Below are 16,808 nucleotides of genomic sequence, written 5' to 3'. Positions count from 1 at the left end.
TTTTCTTACCCAACCTACCCCTAGCCTGTCCATGCAGCCGGCTGCCTACCCTGTGGCGTCGCAACCACAACGCACGCTCAGAAGACTCAGACAACACCGTGTTTTGGGCACTGTCTCGAAATCGAACTCAGCCTTTCCTTCTTGTCACTGTGAAATGACTTTTCACTGGCGAAGGGTAACAGCACAGAAACAATCAAATTTGTAAACCGTTCAGAATGGCTATTCAGGCTAGGATTTTTTTAGGCACGAAGTAGCCTTATAGTATACGCAGGATTCAGCCGGCCCGAGATTCAATTTGTGTGGCCCTTTATGCATTTCGGAAATTTTCTTTACGATTTTAATGAGACTTTGCAGACTTGTAGAACTTTGAACGCTGATTCTCATGCTGAAATCTGGTTAAAAAGTTGGTGGCCAATTTTGAGAAATTTGCTGTCAAAATCGCCGTTTCCATGGCAAAACTCGACTCGTCAAAGGAAAAAAAAGGGAGTGGGGGGAGCCGAGCCGGGGCGGACCAATAGCCGAGCTTCTTTTTGGGTCTGTACAGCTTACTCCAAAAGCTGAAATCAGCACGTTCGAAATGAAAAATTTCTTTGACTGCAGGTAGACAAGATGCAACAATAGAATTGGTGTCGGTTCGAACGCAGTTTTTCGGGTAGAACTATCCAATAATACTTCTTGATTGGAGTGTTTTTGGACATGCGCAGTAGGTTTGCAACCTGTTAACAGTTTAACCAACTGTAGCATTTGAAACCTGTATTAATTATGCTCTCTTTCTTGTTTTTTCTTTGTTTCCTGCTTATGAAAATTCATATAAAACAAATTTTCAATTTTTGTGTGATGACTTTCTAAAAAAATATTCACAGAAAATTAGCAAAACAAAAGTTCTTTTTTTCTGGCATACAGTTTCTCAAATATTCCTTTTTTTCTGTCAATAAAACAATTTTGTTGTTGTTGTGATTCAGTTAGCACTAGGACCACTTCGCTCCACCTCGCGACTTGCAGTGCTCATGTTCCTCGAACAAGACTCACCCGCGTTTCGAAACCATCCCTCCCGAGTTTATGAAGTTTGTCAAACCAACCGTCGTGGTGTTGATACGTTGTAAGGGAGAACTATTACACAGAATTGAAGAAAACATGACTAGAGAACCATAGCCTTTTGAAACAAGCCAAACAATAGACTATTCTAGTCGTGGCTGAGTGAAGAACAAGAAGAATCACAAAAGACGCTGTTTAGGGCATTTAAAGTGAATATATTTGATGAAATATGTTGCATTTACTAGAAAATAATTGAATTAACTTCTACCAAGCAAGGGGACTTAAGCATTTGAAGTAAAAGTGCAAAAAAGTACACTTTTGTGATTCTTCTTGTTCTTCACTCAGCCACGACTAGAATAGTCTATTCAACGTCAGCAACAATGGATGGGCAGTTTTAATGCGCGACTGCTGGTGCTTTCAGCTTCGCGATTTCGCAAGGGCGCAGACGCCGAGAAACTAGTTGCCAACCCGTGAAAATTATTTACTGCTTTCTTTCTGCCAGACATTTAATAATGATGGACTTTAAAGATGTTCCATTGTCAGAACTGTGGAATACATTAGCATTGGAATTTTTTGAATTTACCAGCATTTTGATTTCTATTTTGTCAAGTTTAAATTTCGACGGGTGGCACATCGACCACATTGGTACCACTGCCATTGGTAGTCCCCTGAGCCACAACTTCGCAACACCACTTCTTTTCTTTCTCCACACTCTTACACAAGAATCAAATTGACTTCGTGACTCCTAGGATTTCTTGAAATCGTATTTTTTTCTGTCCTGTTGCATGACACGAATGTGAGGATGAGTTTGATTTTGCATCAGCCCCTGGGCGCTGGGCGATGTCACGGAGTACGGTGCCGATAAGGTGGACGGCCCACGTCCAGCATCAACCCAAGGAAAATCAACGTCGGAAAGCAAGGGGGTAACGACTTCGCTAATCCGGCTGACAGCAAACTGGCAATGCGGGGTAATCCTGCTTGATAAAAAGGTAATCCAAGAAAAAAAAATGATGTAATCCGTATGTTATCCGCTGGTAATCCGTAATCCAGCTGACACGAAATTCCTAAGTGGTTACACCCTCGATGAAAAGACGAGGCAAAAATTAAGTTTTTTTTAACATTTTTTATTTTTTTTTTAACATTTTCTGGCTGCCTATGGAGTCAAACTCCTCTTTAGGGCTGTACAATTTAATTGGTTAACATTGGTCAACATAGATCGGAGTACAGATACAGACCGTGAAACAACACTATAACAATAATACAAATTTAATACATATATTTAATAATACCTATATTTAATAATACGTATTAAATATTACTACACGTTAGCATGAGATAATCACTAACGACTAAATGTAAATGACGCTTTGCAAAGAAAGGTTTGAATGAATGAATGGAATTCAATCATGCTTAAGAAACTCATGCAAGTTCTTGTTAATCATCCATGTTTGATTCATCTTCATCTCTTTACTTCTTCTCCTCGTCACTGTCCTACTCTGCAGCTAAAACAAAATATGAGGCGTTGAGAATACTCACTTAAATCAAAATGAAGCTTGCGAGCTCCATTGGGCAAGTTTATGGTTAATGGGGATCTTTTAATTCGAAACTGAGCTTTATTTACCTCTTTGAATAAATAGGAAATGTCTTTTTGATCAGCTTTTACTAACGCAGCAGCTGTTTTGCTCTCGTAGTTCACTTCATGAATCTTGATATTTTTCTGCAGAGAAATTGTTGACGATGTATTTCATGCAGGACAAGAAGTCACAGTAAAATGGTCAGGTAGTCATTTTCAAACAAAATGTCAATAAAAACCAGCTAAATAGAGCCTACGCTCTCATCCCAGGAACGTGACATCACGTTCAAATGAATGTTACTAAATATCACGTTCGTTTGACCATTGTGTCTCATTCGTTTGGACGCGAATCAGCCATAATTCAGCTTATTCACGTTGAAACGAATGTGACACAATGGTCAAACGAATGAGACATTTTGACAATGTGGCATTTTGTCACATTCGTTTCAACGTTCCTAGGATGAAAGTGTACACCGAATGATATGACAGTCACTTAATGTTCTACCTGAGATATTTACACATTAAATACACTGAAAATTGCCAAAAACTGACTTGTGCGATTGCTTCCATACGCGTTGTTCTACGTTGTTGAAACTTTGTTTGTGTCATGACCTTACGAATAGATGCATTTTGAGCCCCGAACGGCGTCGATCGGACGTTAGGGAGGGGAGCAGCTGCCAATTAAATTTTCGTCAAATATGGAACTGGTTCCTCAGTCCGCAAAAATGGAGATATCTCAACGCCGTTTGCCCCAAAATGTAGGTAATTGAAGCGGCCACCGCGTGAACTACAACCATGAACATCAAGCTATCGAAAATACAAAATTTCATCCAAAAACAATTTTTGAGGATTTTGCAGAAACGCTCCGCAAACTCAACAGTGTACTCAGATGAGTACACTCTAACTAGCGTGTACTCAGATGAGTACACTCTAACTAGCGTGTACTCAGATGAGCACACTCTAACTAGCGTGTACTCAGATGAGTACACTCTAACTAGCGTGTACTCAGATGAGTACACTCTGTAACTAGCGTGTTCTCAGATGAGTACACTCTGTAACTAGCGTGTTCTCAGATGAGTACACTCTAACTAGCGTGTACTCAGATGAGTACACACTTTCAGCTGCATAAATTCCCAGGCGTGCTTAGGTGTGTACTCATCTGAGTACACGCTAGTAAGAGTGTACTCATGAGCACACTCTAACTAGAGAACAGGTTTCTTTTCGCAAAATTTTGTACTTTCGATAGCTTGATGTTCATGGTTGTAGTTCATGCGATAGCCGCTTCAATTACCTACATTTTGGCGCCAACGGAGTTGAGATATCTTCATTTTTACGGACTGAGGGACTCCCACCAGTTCGATTTTAGGCGAAAATTTGATTATCAGCTGCTCCCCGCCCTGACGTCCGACCGACGCCGTTCTGGGCTCAAAAGGCTTCTTTTTGTAAGGTCGTAACACGTGAAAAGTTTTAACAACGTAGAACTACGCGTATGGAATCAATCGCAAGTCAATTGTTGGCCATTTTCTGTGTATTGCCCCCTTAAATACAATACAATGAAACGGACCTGTATCAACAAGTGGTTAACTAGTTGTCTGTTGTCAAATAGAACAGCTAAATGTAGTGGGGTCGATCCAGCAGTGTCATTTTTCTTATTAACATTGGCTCCTGCTCTTATGAGCATCTCTGCACTTTCAACGCTGTTGCACCGCACTGCCAAATGAAGAGCTGCATCACCTTAAGAGAAAAATAATGTTTGTGAATGGTTTCTACGCCATCAACTTAATTTCATCTCTTTCTTTTGCATACCTTCAAAATTTTTCTTGTCAAGTTCTCTGTCCTCAACTTTAAGTAGTGTTTCTAAGCAATCTGTATGGTCTCTCTTTGCTGCAATGTGGTAGGGTGTGTTCCCTTCCTTGTCTGCTAAATTAACATTTGCCCCTGCTGAGCAAAGAAGCTTGACACATTGAAAGTTATTTCGCCGAACAGCAATATTGAGGGGTGTCTAAAAAAGATGGTGCATAAAAGTGAGAGGTGAACCAGGGAGAATTAACGGTCTCCGGACCGTCTGAAGCCATGCTCCCCGAAACTGCGAAGGTTTTGAACTTCTTCAAGACTAGGCCGAATCGCTATTAGTAAATCGCTTTGCACAGATCGAAAAAGCATAATATATCAATTCCTTTGGGCCATTGGCTTTCCCCCGAACAAGAGAGGAAATGTTTTCACACAGATAGTGCAACCGAGGTTTTTCTTGGTTTTTCTTCAAATGTATCGTTTAATGCATTTTTAGGTGTTTTTACTTCGATTTATTGTGAGCTGAGGTGACAGTCGCGGCATAGGCAACTAGTGTAAGAGACGCTTCATATGATGCTCTTTCGATCTGTGCAAAGCGTTTTTAAATACCGGTTTAGTTTCAGTAATCCCGAACCAAGTTCGTCCCCACTATCAATGCGGGGAGCATGGCTTCGCGAGCTCCCGAGGCCGTTGCCGCCCCATGGGTGAACCCAGAAGTTAAGTTCCATATGCAAACTCTCACCTGCCCTTGTTCATTTCTCCCATTTATCAATTTCAACTTTTCCGTCTCTGTCATGCGTTTTAAAATTTTTTGCAATTCCCCTGCATCGCCAGTCTTTGCAACTTCGAAAAGGCTGGGGATCGCATGTTTTGCAGCGGCAGATGAGCAGCTCTAGGAATCACACCAAAAATCGTAATACCTTCACTGAAGATGAGATTATCTGCAAGTACTCTACAAACTGAAGTGTGTACTCAGTATGCGTCTGTCTGGAGACGCATACTCACAAGTACACATCTACAGATGCATTCTCAGCTGAGTACACATCTGCGGATGCATACTAGGGTGAGTTAGGTATTCATTTGTAGGTGTGTACTCAGCCAAGTATGCATCTGTAGACGTGTACTCAGCTGAGTATGCATCTGTAGATGTGCACTGATATAAGTATGCATCTGTAGGTGTGTACTTGCAAGTTTGCGTCGACGGACGCATACTGAGTACACACTTCAGTTTGTAGAGTAGCTGTTTTGGGTAAGGTTCTGTACCTTGTCTTTGGCAAGTTCCGATGGGCTGATCCAACACCATAAGATGAGATAAGCGATCCATAATAAGAATCCTATCCGGTAAGACAATTCGCGAAAAAATGGGACAAAAAAGAAAACAGCTTTACTGTTCGCACCAACATTGTAAAAACCTTGAAGAAAAAGAAAACCAAGATTGATCAGGTTGATTTAAGATCATTCCATGGCAGTTCATCCGGGACCCCAATTTTGATGTCTCGGATTTTGACGAAACTTTGTGTCTGTGTTCCCTATGTAGCAAATAGCTTCAAAAATTTGTTTGTTGCCCGAAAGTGACCTACCCGGTGGATTCCCTTTCTTTTCATCATACTGAAAAAAAAAAGTCTCCGAGAGCCCCTTCTTAAGTTATTCGTTTCGGGACATATAGCTCGAAAAATTCGCTTTTCGCAAATACCCACGCACAGCATGCATCATACTACATGCCCGTCCCTCCGTCATTTTGTTTTTACAAAAAAATAAACGGGACGGGCCAAAAAATTTTCATCGAGAAACTCGGATGCATTTTTTGGGTATTCACGAAAAACGATTTTTTTAGCTATATCTCCCGAAAAAAATCACTTGTGAAGTGGCTCTTGGGGACTTTTTTCAGTGTGATGAAAAAAAAAGGAAATCCACCAGGTGGGTGCGTCACCCTCGGGCAACAAAACTAAGTTTTGGTGAATGTTTCAGGGTTTTTCACAAACTGCGTGTTAAAAAAAATTTAGGACGACCAAAAAAGTTGATTTTTTTTTTGCAGAAGCTCTTTGCTGCATAAGGAACACACCCACAAAGTTTCGTCAAAATCCTAGGCATCAAAATTGTGATAACGACTGAACTGGCATGAAATGCCCCTAAGGCGCTCAAAGGTTTATGAGTCAGATGTTTTTTGTCACGAACCTGGAAAATCACTTAGATTCATGTCATCCAAATAGTGCGCATTCTGTGATGAGCTCCTTTCTTCAACTGGGGGCCTTTGCAGATTGGGAGCTAGTAGCAAAACAGGAAGATGTAGGGGTCTTATCCACATATTTTACTTTATCTTCAATTTGTTCCAGGAAGCGAAGTGAATAACTGTATTTTGGTCATTTTTCCGGAGAAAGAAAAAACGTGTAGCAGGGAAAACTAAAACTAAACGATTGGATGTCATAGATCACAACAAGTTCAAGAATCATAAGAAAAATTTTGAGATAAACATCGAAAGTGTCGAGTCGCTCCGTGCAGGATTTCTGTGACTTATCACTTTCGTTAAAATCGAAAACAGAGCCATCTCAACTTATATTTCCTACACGAAGTGAAATTGGGAGACAAGTCGCGTGGAACTTTAGTCAGAATAAATAAGTATTTGTTACTCTGCTGTATCTTTTGGACTTGTCTCTTTTCTTCCACTGAAGTGATTAAAATGAAGAAAAAATAAGTTGATCTAATTCTGTTTTACAACAGATTCATTAAAACTCGAGTTATCTCCTATTCACAATATTTTTAACGGAATCATGAATTTTAGACTGAGCTCTTTCCATTTTCCCCAAAATTGAGAGCGTAAAAGGGGTCAAATTGATTCATGTCCTTCTTCTATGTGTATTTTCTCCATAACTGCTAGGAATTGAACGGAATTGAGTCAAATAATCGGGGTAGTAATGTAAACCATTCTACGGTACTATAAAAGAATATAAACTCAATTTGAAGGTAAGGCAAGTCAAGTTATTCACTTCTTCCGCTTCCTGGATCGTTTATGATGTCCTCTTTGCTTTTTTCTATTAGGAATAAATCTTTGTACTAGGTATTTATTACGCACCTTGATTTTGCCAGTTCACACTATCAGAGGAGTGCCCCATACTCAAATGCTGTCCCCATCTTTGAAACGGTATGTTGTCTTCAGATAAACTGCCACCTGGAGTAACGAATGGTATTCAATTCCTTACGCTGTTAAAGTGTAAAGTAAAAAAAATGCAGGCATGCATTAGGCCGCAGCAAAAAAAAAATGTTTTCTACTCGAACGGGGTAATTTTGAAAGATCAGGTCCTACTACGACTATCCACCAAATACATGAGCGCTCTCAGACAAGGGAAGTTGCCAAAATTGTGGGTCCTTTTGTGTCTTTGGGCCACAGTTTCCTTATTTTTCAACGTATCGACCTGCGGTTTGATTCCTATGACTGGGCTTTATCTGCCCTGCTATCCCACACACTAACCGAGCATGCAGTTCAAGCATTTCCCTGTCAAAACATGCTAAAACTAGGCAAAATGTAACTTCCGTGCTGTCCATTGTCCAAAAAGTCCGTGTTCCAGGGCGAAAATCTCCTGAACTATTTGTCGGAGAGCAAATCCGCGAACAGCCTTTTGTTCCGTTGGCAATCTTTTATGACACCCTTGGATAGCAATTTATTCCAGTGATTCACACCTGCTGCTTTATTGGATGAAAAAATGTCCACCGTGTACTGGTTTTCAAACATCGTCAACTTTAGTTTCGCGCCTCACCGCCGAACCTGTAGCGAGAAAAGTTTGGCTTAGCGTCCAGAATAAGCAGCGTGGTTTCCTCTTTCCGGCGCGGTAGGCGGATTTTCGCTGGAGGGCTCCATTCCGGCTGGCTGGACCATCAAAGGTGAAAATCCGGCATGTGTCAGGTTTGTGTGTAACATTCCGTGTCATCAATAGCAAGCTTTCTACACGGCCTATCGATTTCGGTCCGCCTGGCCATTTTGCGCTTTCACGTCTCTTAAACTTTAGGCGAGACACCTGTTCGATTTGGTGAATGGGTTGGTCCGTTTTCACGGTTTGTTTGATGATGTAACTTCCGTGCCATGCACATTTTCAGTAACTTCCGTGCCATTCCCCCATGTAAAGTATAGGGGAAAAATCAAAGTGCGAGAAAATCCTGGCCTCCTTCGGAAATGCGTTTAGAATGACCCCTAGAATACAGGAAAAATACTAAAAAAAATTTAGAACGAGATATTTTTTTCATTTTTTTAGGAGCCAAAAGGACCCACAATTTTGGCAACTTCCCACAACGCTAACCCGGCCTGCACAGCGCTTTTGGAACGGGGGGCAGGGATGCAACCCAGACCGCACGGCGGGCACCTTTGCGCCCCTGGCGGGCCCTACTGGTGCGCGCGGCGCGCGGGGGTTCGGGCCTGAGTCGGGCCGGGGGCCGTGGGGTGTCTTCACCTTGGGGTGTCTGTTAAACATGCGGCACGTTAATATGCGTCTCTAGACAACCCCGCGTTGCGCCGCGATAAAGAGACGAAAATGCAGTTTTGGCCGCCCTAAGAAAATAACGCAAGGTACCGCTGAGGTGACTCGGCGCAAATCTTCATCTGCCCTAAGGCCAGCCACACCCCAAATTTTGTCCAATTACCCCACCTGCAACACCCCGATCCAGGCGATAACGTTCGAACGAGTGCTCGAACCACATTTGCATCCGATGCGGGAAGGCACCGGAGCGGTGGAGGGGGGACGGCTGGGCAGCTGCCACGGTCCGGCTGTATCGGCGCTTCTGGGGCAGCTTCCCCCATACTGCCGGACCGTGCCGAGCCGCTCTCCACTCCGGCGTCGTGCGGATTGCATTTCTGCCCGCAGATACAAAAGCGCTGTGCGGGCTGAGTGAGCGTTGCCGGAGAGCGCTCAAATTTGGTGAATTATTATCTAAAAAAAAAGAAAAACACGTGCAAGCCAAAACAATGTTTTTTCATGCGGCCTATTATTACTAGTTGTCCTTGATCTTTTTTGGTTCGCAGGACTGCTGGAGTTTGCAGGAATCGGGAGCCACCTTTTCTCTGAAAATTACAATTAGATTATCAGGTAAAAGTCAATGCCATGAGGTCATCTGTCTCGGGGAATTTTCCTTGTTATACTGAAAAAGATCTTACCAGAGGGTCTCAGTGGCCTATATGAGAAATTTTCTGCCTCACTTCTGATTACGGACCCATCACTATTAGTCGTTTCTAATTGTATCTGAACTTCAGCTTCAATATCTTCTCTGTATGGTGGCACTCTAGAGGGAATAAATCGAACGGGTTAAGTTATGATCACCTATTCTAAATGCAGCGCAACAGGACAATATCTCTTTCTTACGATACAACAAGTGCCGCTTGTTGATGACGGTCAACTTCCTCTGCATAGTTTTCCCATGATGGTTGGTTTGGATCACCCTCAAAGAAGCGAACCCTCACCTGGGCTGAAACATGTTCCGCATCCATGAATGGAAGTTTGAAATGAATGACGAAAAGACTCACTCAATAACCACAACCGTTTTTCACTCTAAATTTGCATAATAAAAGAGATAGACGAGGGTTAAGGAACAAGGATGGGACTTTAGTCAAACTACTTACTTTTTTATGCTATTTTCGAAACAAGAAGGATCAGTTCATCTCCACGTTTTCCAGAGCGGGCTGACACTCTGGTAATTTTTAGCGCCCCTGAAGCAGAAAAATACCTTACATTTCAGAGCGAACAATAATTTAATCATAATGGCATATCAGCAGGAGCGGCTCATGGAATTTCTTTCAGGGGTGGCGGCACGTTGCACTTTTTGCCTACTTGCAGACTGCAAGTTTCCTTCACTCCAGGAGTGCTGAACCTAGCAGAGAAGGCCAGTTCAAGTTTTAATTGAAACTAACCTTGATTAGAAATCACTCTTGAAAATAGAGGCCCACAAAGCAGAACGTCTGGGCAGCCACGGTTGAAGGCATAAAAACCCAATTTAAATTGCTCTTGTTCCAGTCTCTTCCACGTCTGTCGTGCCCAGTCTGTAAGCTTTTCCTCGGCAATTGGCGGGTATGTGTTCATACATTCTTTCTTTTGCCTCGTGACTTCATCCTTTATCCATTCGGATTGAGATCTTCGAATAATGACCAAGTTCTTAAATCTGCAATTGTTAACCCATGAGAACATGTCATTATTAGGTATTAGGTATGTCCAAATTGACAGCAATCCAATCGTAGTCATCATTTATTTGTTGGTCGATGGCATCAAATGAGCAGCATTTTTGTTGAGATATGCGTTCCTCGGAGAACAATGCACTCATACATACGCTTGCTCTGCTTGACAAATACAATTTATTTCACTCGTTAGTTTCGAAATTGAACTTGTTATAATGTTAGCGCAAGCATAGGTTCACACAATGGCATTGGGTCAAATCTGAGGGGAAGAAAGAAAAGACACTATATTCGTGTAGGTTGATGGTGTACTCACTGTCATCGTCATCGGCGCTGTTAGGCCTCAGCAGACCTTTAGCGTTCGAGTAAGCAACTACAACAAACACAGAACTCAGACTGCAAACCTCAAATGCAGGCTGTGTCTTGTCTGAGGCAGCCACCCTCTACTGGGGGGGTATGGGGCAACCTCCGTGGAAGTATGACCCATCCCAGGTTGAGGAAAGTGAGGTTCGTTGCCTTTGGACCCTTGAGTGTTGTGGAGACAGTGGAGGATGCATTGCGGTGTAGCATGGCGCCAGTCCTGCTCCTCACGTAGTTGTCGAACCTCTTCATTGCGGGACGGCGCCGCAGATGCGACGAACTGCACTGAGGCGGGGCTGCTGAAGCTGATGAAGCGGCGCCGTTGTCCACGAGTCTCTTTCAGAGGAAGTATCCCTCCAGCCGGCGGCCCCGCACGACTCCGCGTCCCGTTGACGTTGGCCCAGGAGGTGAGTGCACGGCCGATCACGGGAAGCTTCGCGGATGGCGGCAGAGACACGGTAGAGGAGAAGAGCAGTGGAGGCTTGATTGTCCCCGGTCGGGTCCGCAGGGGACCTGAAACATCTGCAGCACGCCAGGGAGCTCCGAACCGGCACTGCCACACAGCCAAGAGCCTGAAAGAGGGACCACTCCGGAACGCGACGGTACCCGCGCCGACGAAGGTGCCATGGAGGGCGATGGGGTACTGCAGACACACCACAACGACGTCTGGGAAAGCCGCACCGCAGCGCGCATACGCGTCTCGGACAAGTACAACCAGTGGAGAGGGCCTCCTGGAAGTTCGTGAGCAGCCCGAAACGGAGATAGGGTGGGTCCCGCAGCGCAGATAGTGAACTCCTTTGCAGTCTCGCACGGTGCAGAACGGAGCACCCTGAGACAGCTAGATCAAATCGGTGGACGACTCCGGGACTCCAACGGCCTGCATGGAGGCCTACAGGGCGGAGCAGTGCTCACTGTCGCAGCTTCTGGAAGTGGCAGAATGATGCGTAGGGTGACGGCCTGGACGATGGTGGACAGTGGCGGATCCAGAGGCGGCCTTTGGGTGGAGCAGAGGAGGTTGGTGCCTGTGTACAGGGGCAAAATGTGGCCTGTGCCTATTGTTCTGGCGACTATCGGTGCCGTGACGGAGGCGAAAAACCCTTTGCTCCTCTCCTGCATCCGCGTGGGAGCGGACGTACGGAGCGCATGGCATGCGAGGCAAGCCGACGCAAACGCATCAGGTGCGTGGTAAAGGTCCTGTGTCCCCGCATTGGAGGCAGTACCGCGGAAATTGGAGCAATGTACGAGGGCGTCCCTGCTGCCAAACGGTCCAATGACAAGCTTCCGTCATTCCTAGCAATTGGTTTGCTGTTGCGTTTTTAGTTGTTCCCCAGCGGCGGCGACTTCACTTGAAACAGTAGCGCGGCGATGTCGGCAAAAGAAAAGCAGCAAAGGGCCGTGTGACGTCAGTCTCGCAGCGCGGCCACAGTCCGTCCGGCCGTCCGCGCGCCTCGCCGCGGATCCCGCCTGCCGCTGCCTCAGCAGTACCGCTTATCGCAGTTGCGCCGCGACGACACCGACTGGAACCAAAGGACCACGCGGGCCCGCCAAGCCGACGCCTCCATCCGGCCGCTGTCTCAGCAGAGCCGCGTATCACAGCCGCGTCGCGACGCCACCGGGCCGCGAACCAAGGACGAGACGAATGCTTCTGGCTGGGAATTAGAAAAACCAGACGAAGGGAAGCCTTGAAAGATCGTGACGGTAGACGGCAAAATGCGCTGTTATCAAATCGACGAGGCTGCAAGAGAATGCTGTAAAAAACCTGAAAAGGAAAAGCTGGAAAAAATGGGTGAAAACTGTCCGGCCTATGGCGCGCCAGCAGGGCAAGGCCGGGCGGCCGGCCAAAGCCAGAGGACAGGGGGAGGCCCTTTGACGAGCCACCACCGCGTCACCCAGCCCAGGCAACACCAGCCCGTCTTACCACGCCGCGCGTCCCATTTCCTGGAGCAGTTTGACTAAAACTAGACAAGGCAAACACAACAGCAGCGGCCAAAGCAAGGCCCTGCACCTGCAGACAACGGGCGGGGAGCACCCGGCCCCACTAGACCCCCCTAGCCCCTCGGCCCGCAGGCCCCACCGGACGACGCAGAGTCACCTGGAATTCCGCCGAATGTCGGTGCAGGAGAAGCGGGGGCTGTAGGAGGATCCACGGCGATGACACCAAGGAAGGAGCTGCGGGGCCCCAGGGTCCATCGTGACGCGGGCAGACCGAGGGCCGAGGGCCGCATAACCTCACTCCGCGGGGCACGCAGGCGCGTCACAACGTGCTTATCGCACGCGCAGACCCGCAGCGAACAAAGGAAGCACGTGGCGGGACGAAAAATGCCCACAACGGCCACAAAACACCACCGATCGGCACACGAACACGCACACACAATCACTGCTACGACACGCGTCGGATGGTACCGAAATCAGCCGCCGGGACCGACTTTATACCACCTCAAACGACACATATACGGGAGCGGCCCCGCCCGGCGGCCGGCAGCGCTCACGTCCGCCACGGGACTCCCGTGTACTCACTGTGCCTGGAAGTTATTCTGAGAAGACACACTAATGTCTGCATGCTTTCCGAGCCGCCAAGCAGTTGCGCCTGGTCCTTTCAGGGCAATTTGATGAACATGAGGTTCACCCGAGGCAGTAAACACAGAAACCCGAATGAAAGTTTCAGTCTCTTCCATCAGATGAGTCTGTTCGAGCTGGAACCCACATAGTCGTTTTTAAGTTTCACACCGAACTCTGTAAGGTAGCATTGCAAATAAATTACGCACCTTAACCATAGGATATGGAGCACCGGAACCTTTCAGAGCCCCATGAAAACTCTTCATTTCTGTTGCATACCTCAATCGGTAGAAAGGCTGTGGTTCCACCAAAATTCGCAGGTTGTAACCAGGTTCGGCTGAAATGAAAACGAGATACACTGATGTCTTGATTTTGGTTTCCCTCAAGACTTCTGATATGGGCCGGCCAGGGGTTTGCAGCTGCGTTGGTGGAGACCGCTCTTCTCGCTAGCGTGACTACTGCTTCAGCCGAGGACCGCCGCACTGACGAGCACAGCAAATGTTTAGGTAGGATATTGTACGTGTAGCTTGCACGATTTTCTGCATACGTGGAAGTAGCATAATATTGCGCTTAAGGGGGCAGTAGCGTCATTTGTACGTGTTTTGACGATTTTCGAACCTCCTGTTTAGACGTTAATATAAAGATAAGTATGAATGCCAGAGACAAACGGCAGGCACCATTTGAAAGATAAAAGTTTTTACAACATTTTCAAAAAAAAATATTTTGTTTTAGCATTGAATTAGGATGTTTTGTGTTATATGCAAAAATGGTCTGCAAAATTACATGGTTTCACTGCGCGCACGATTGCAGCCACAGTTTTTAACTTTTTACCAATCGGTAAAATGCATCTGAAAAAGCATGAAATTGCCCATAAAATGACCCTTGGGTTTCAATATTGGGCAAGAAAAACTATTGAAACGCTCATCTTCAACTTAAGATGGAAACGAACCACATTTTTTCTGGCCCAATATTAAAACCCAAGGGTCATTTTATGGGCAATTTCATGCTTTTTCAGATGCATTTTACCGATTGGTAAAAAGTTAAAAAACTTTGGCTGCAATCGTGCGCGCAGTGACACCATGTAATTTTGCAGACCATTTTTGCATAGAACACAAAACATCCTAATTCAATGCTAAAACAAAATATTTTTTTTTGAAAATGTTGTAAAAACTTTTATCTTTCAAATGGTGCCTGCCGTTTGTCTCTGGCATTCATACTTATCTTTATATTAACGTCTAAACAGGAGGTTCGAAAATCGTCATAACACGTGCAAAAGACGCTACTGCCCCCTTAAGGGGGGGGGGTAAAGTGAAGAAAATCGATTTTCGGTTTTTGCTTTCTTTCGACTCTTTGGGCCCTGGTACAACCAAACCTGACCATATTTCGACCCACAGCACCGTCAAATCGGCATAGGGAGCTTTTAATTCGTATAATCACTGTGAGGTTAGGTTAGGCCCTCCAACTTTAAACCGGTTTTTTTTCGGTAACATTTTTTTGGACCTTGCGCGCAGGATAGTATCTCGGAGACCATAAGAGGTAGAATGTTGTGCGATAGCTTAAAATGATCAGTGTTCAAATAGCTAGAAGAGAAGGGAGAGTTTTTGTCAAAAATGTGTCTCAATCTTAGTTACAGGTCAATGAATGTCCAAAAGCGGCATAAAAACAGTCATGATTCTAGTTTTCAAGATTAAGACCGAAAGAAAACGTGTTTTTGAAATCCGGCTCCCTTGTCTTCTTCATTTTGACCATAAAAAATTTTTGCAACTTCGTCAGATTTTTTAGGACAACATTTGGATTTGAAATCCTGCGCGCAAGGATTAAAACCCAAAAGTGGACCAAATCTAAAATGTTTGCGAAAATTCAAAAAGTGCCACCAGACGCGCAACCAAAGATGGTAAAATGGTAAAAAGTTATGGAGAATCCAATGGTGATGTCCATTTTCATGTCAGGGAGACCAATATGTGAGAAAAAACGGCTGAAAAAACATGAAAAAAATCGAAATTTCACTTTACGCCCCCCTTAAAATGCACAAATTTATGCGCAACGGTTCACAGGTTTAAAATCATGCATCACCAAGTACAAAATTGTACATGAACATTTAGCGCGCGTGAGACCGGCCGAGTGCCGGCCTATCCCAGAACACTGATTCCCTCCTCCTCCCTCCTTTTCTAATCTCCCGACAAACAAAAATCATCAACAAGAAGGGGGCACCATTTTAGCATCCACGCTGCACTTTTGGGAATGTCCCCCAGTGAATCAATACTGACCTTGGAAATTGTCGTTGGCGTATCCATCCGCCATCGTTGCGACGCGAATTCCACGGCACGTGTCGCGACGGCCAAGGGGACCACTGCCGCACTCCACGGCAGTCAGCGCAAGACTGGTTGGGGCCAGGAATGTCGCGCTAATGCGCCTCATACGCCAATTGACCTTAAATGACCTCAGACAGCATGCCGCGCAGAGCGCCGACACTGCAAATCTCTCTCCACGCGAAGTCACACCCGTTGCCGTTTTCTTGCGGACGTGCCAGTTTCTTGTGGCCTCGCGGCCAGATAACGCTACGAGCGACACGTGCCCAACTCCTGAACCGCGTACGAAGTATTATGTTATAGGTACTTTGGAGTTATTGTAGGTATTATTTCGGATATTGTATGTCGATATTTGTGTCGTATTTCGTGGTTTTCCATATGGAAAAATAATTTATAAAATGTGCAAGTGAGTTATTAAGGGCTCCCCGTCAACTATTTTAGCGCTGTTTTGGTACTCCTTCTCCATTTAACAACCCTGAACTTCCTTCATCTACAATTGCAAAACTCTGTCATTTTAAAGCTAAAAAAGAAAACTGCACCACAAAAGCTGATTTTCATGGTATTATAGATTATAGTTTTATAGATGTTATAGGTATTATTCTTGTATTAGGCTTTACAAAGTATTATGGGAGTCAGCCCCCCTTGCCAGTAGCACTGTGAATATCACTCGTGTACGTCCGCACGCATGTTTGCGGTGCTACTGGACAGGCCCTGGTGAAAAGTGCCAATCTGGCGCACGCGTTGAGTACAAACGAGTACAACAGAACTACATACAATAGTAGTTTAGTACTGTAATGACGTAGTAATATAGTATTGTTCCCCTAGTACTGCCGTAGTATTACTACTGTACGTACATACCACTATGTTCAATGAACTCACACACTTTCTTGGCTCAGCGGCAACAAAAGTCAACCGTGTCACATGCGTGTGCGCAGTGTGCGCCGCCTGTCAGTCCTGAGTGCACCTCCATAACAGACTGCGCTAACCCACGATGTGGTGATTGAACTTCAACATTTCCATCTGCAAATACTTCGTG

General features: G+C 45.2%; 2 protein-coding genes across 3 annotated transcripts; both read right to left on the bottom strand.

Annotated features, from left to right (window-relative positions):
- Positions 1-2,138: 2,138 nt before the first annotated feature.
- On the bottom strand, positions 2,139-9,869 carry LOC117652704 (nuclear factor NF-kappa-B p100 subunit-like). Its single transcript, XM_034397797.1, has 11 exons — positions 9,745-9,869; positions 9,540-9,664; positions 9,378-9,446; positions 7,470-7,565; positions 6,575-6,664; positions 5,663-5,811; positions 5,142-5,291; positions 4,415-4,610; positions 4,173-4,342; positions 2,657-2,752; positions 2,139-2,537 (listed from the first exon to the last, which is right to left on the bottom strand). Exons 1-11 carry the CDS (start codon positions 9,867-9,869, stop codon positions 2,436-2,438), a joined length of 1,368 nt encoding a protein of 455 aa, XP_034253688.1. The 3' UTR covers positions 2,139-2,435.
- Positions 9,870-10,402: 533 nt separating this feature from the next.
- On the bottom strand, positions 10,403-16,701 carry LOC117652786. 2 transcript variants are annotated; one of them, XM_034397881.1, is made up of 4 exons: positions 15,731-16,701; positions 13,673-13,800; positions 13,425-13,600; positions 10,403-10,809 (listed from the first exon to the last, which is right to left on the bottom strand). In XM_034397881.1, exons 1-4 carry the CDS (start codon positions 15,879-15,881, stop codon positions 10,761-10,763), a joined length of 504 nt encoding a protein of 167 aa, XP_034253772.1. In that variant the 5' UTR covers positions 15,882-16,701; the 3' UTR covers positions 10,403-10,760. The 2 variants fall into 2 exon arrangements, with proteins under 2 accessions (XP_034253772.1, XP_034253773.1); XM_034397882.1 differs by having other exon boundaries at positions 13,456-13,600.
- Between the last annotated feature and the right edge of the window lie 107 nt (positions 16,702-16,808).

This window comes from Thrips palmi, unplaced genomic scaffold, assembly GCF_012932325.1.
Source record: "Thrips palmi isolate BJ-2018 unplaced genomic scaffold, TpBJ-2018v1 HiC_scaffold_7, whole genome shotgun sequence".
Taxonomy (NCBI): domain Eukaryota; kingdom Metazoa; phylum Arthropoda; class Insecta; order Thysanoptera; family Thripidae; genus Thrips; species Thrips palmi.
This window is presented reverse-complemented; position numbering and strand designations above follow the sequence as displayed.

Coding starts and splice junctions, on each gene's coding strand:
- LOC117652786 (XM_034397881.1), bottom strand. CDS start 15,881: ATGAGGCGCATTAGCGCGACATTCCTGGCCCCAACCAGTCTTGCGCTG. Junction 13,601..13,672: donor CTCCATATCCTATGGTTAAG/GTGCGTAATTTA, acceptor TGTGGGTTCCAG/CTCGAACAGACTCATCTGAT. Junction 10,810..13,424: donor CAGAATAACTTCCAGGCACA/GTGAGTACACGG, acceptor TCTTCCCCTCAG/ATTTGACCCAATGCCATTGT.
- LOC117652704 (XM_034397797.1), bottom strand. CDS start 9,869: ATGGATGCGGAACATGTTTCAGCCCAGGTGAGGGTTCGCTTCTTTGAG. Junction 9,447..9,539: donor TAGGCCACTGAGACCCTCTG/GTAAGATCTTTT, acceptor TGTAATTTTCAG/AGAAAAGGTGGCTCCCGATT. Junction 2,753..4,172: donor TTAACCACTTGTTGATACAG/GTCCGTTTCATT, acceptor ATTTCTCTGCAG/AAAAATATCAAGATTCATGA.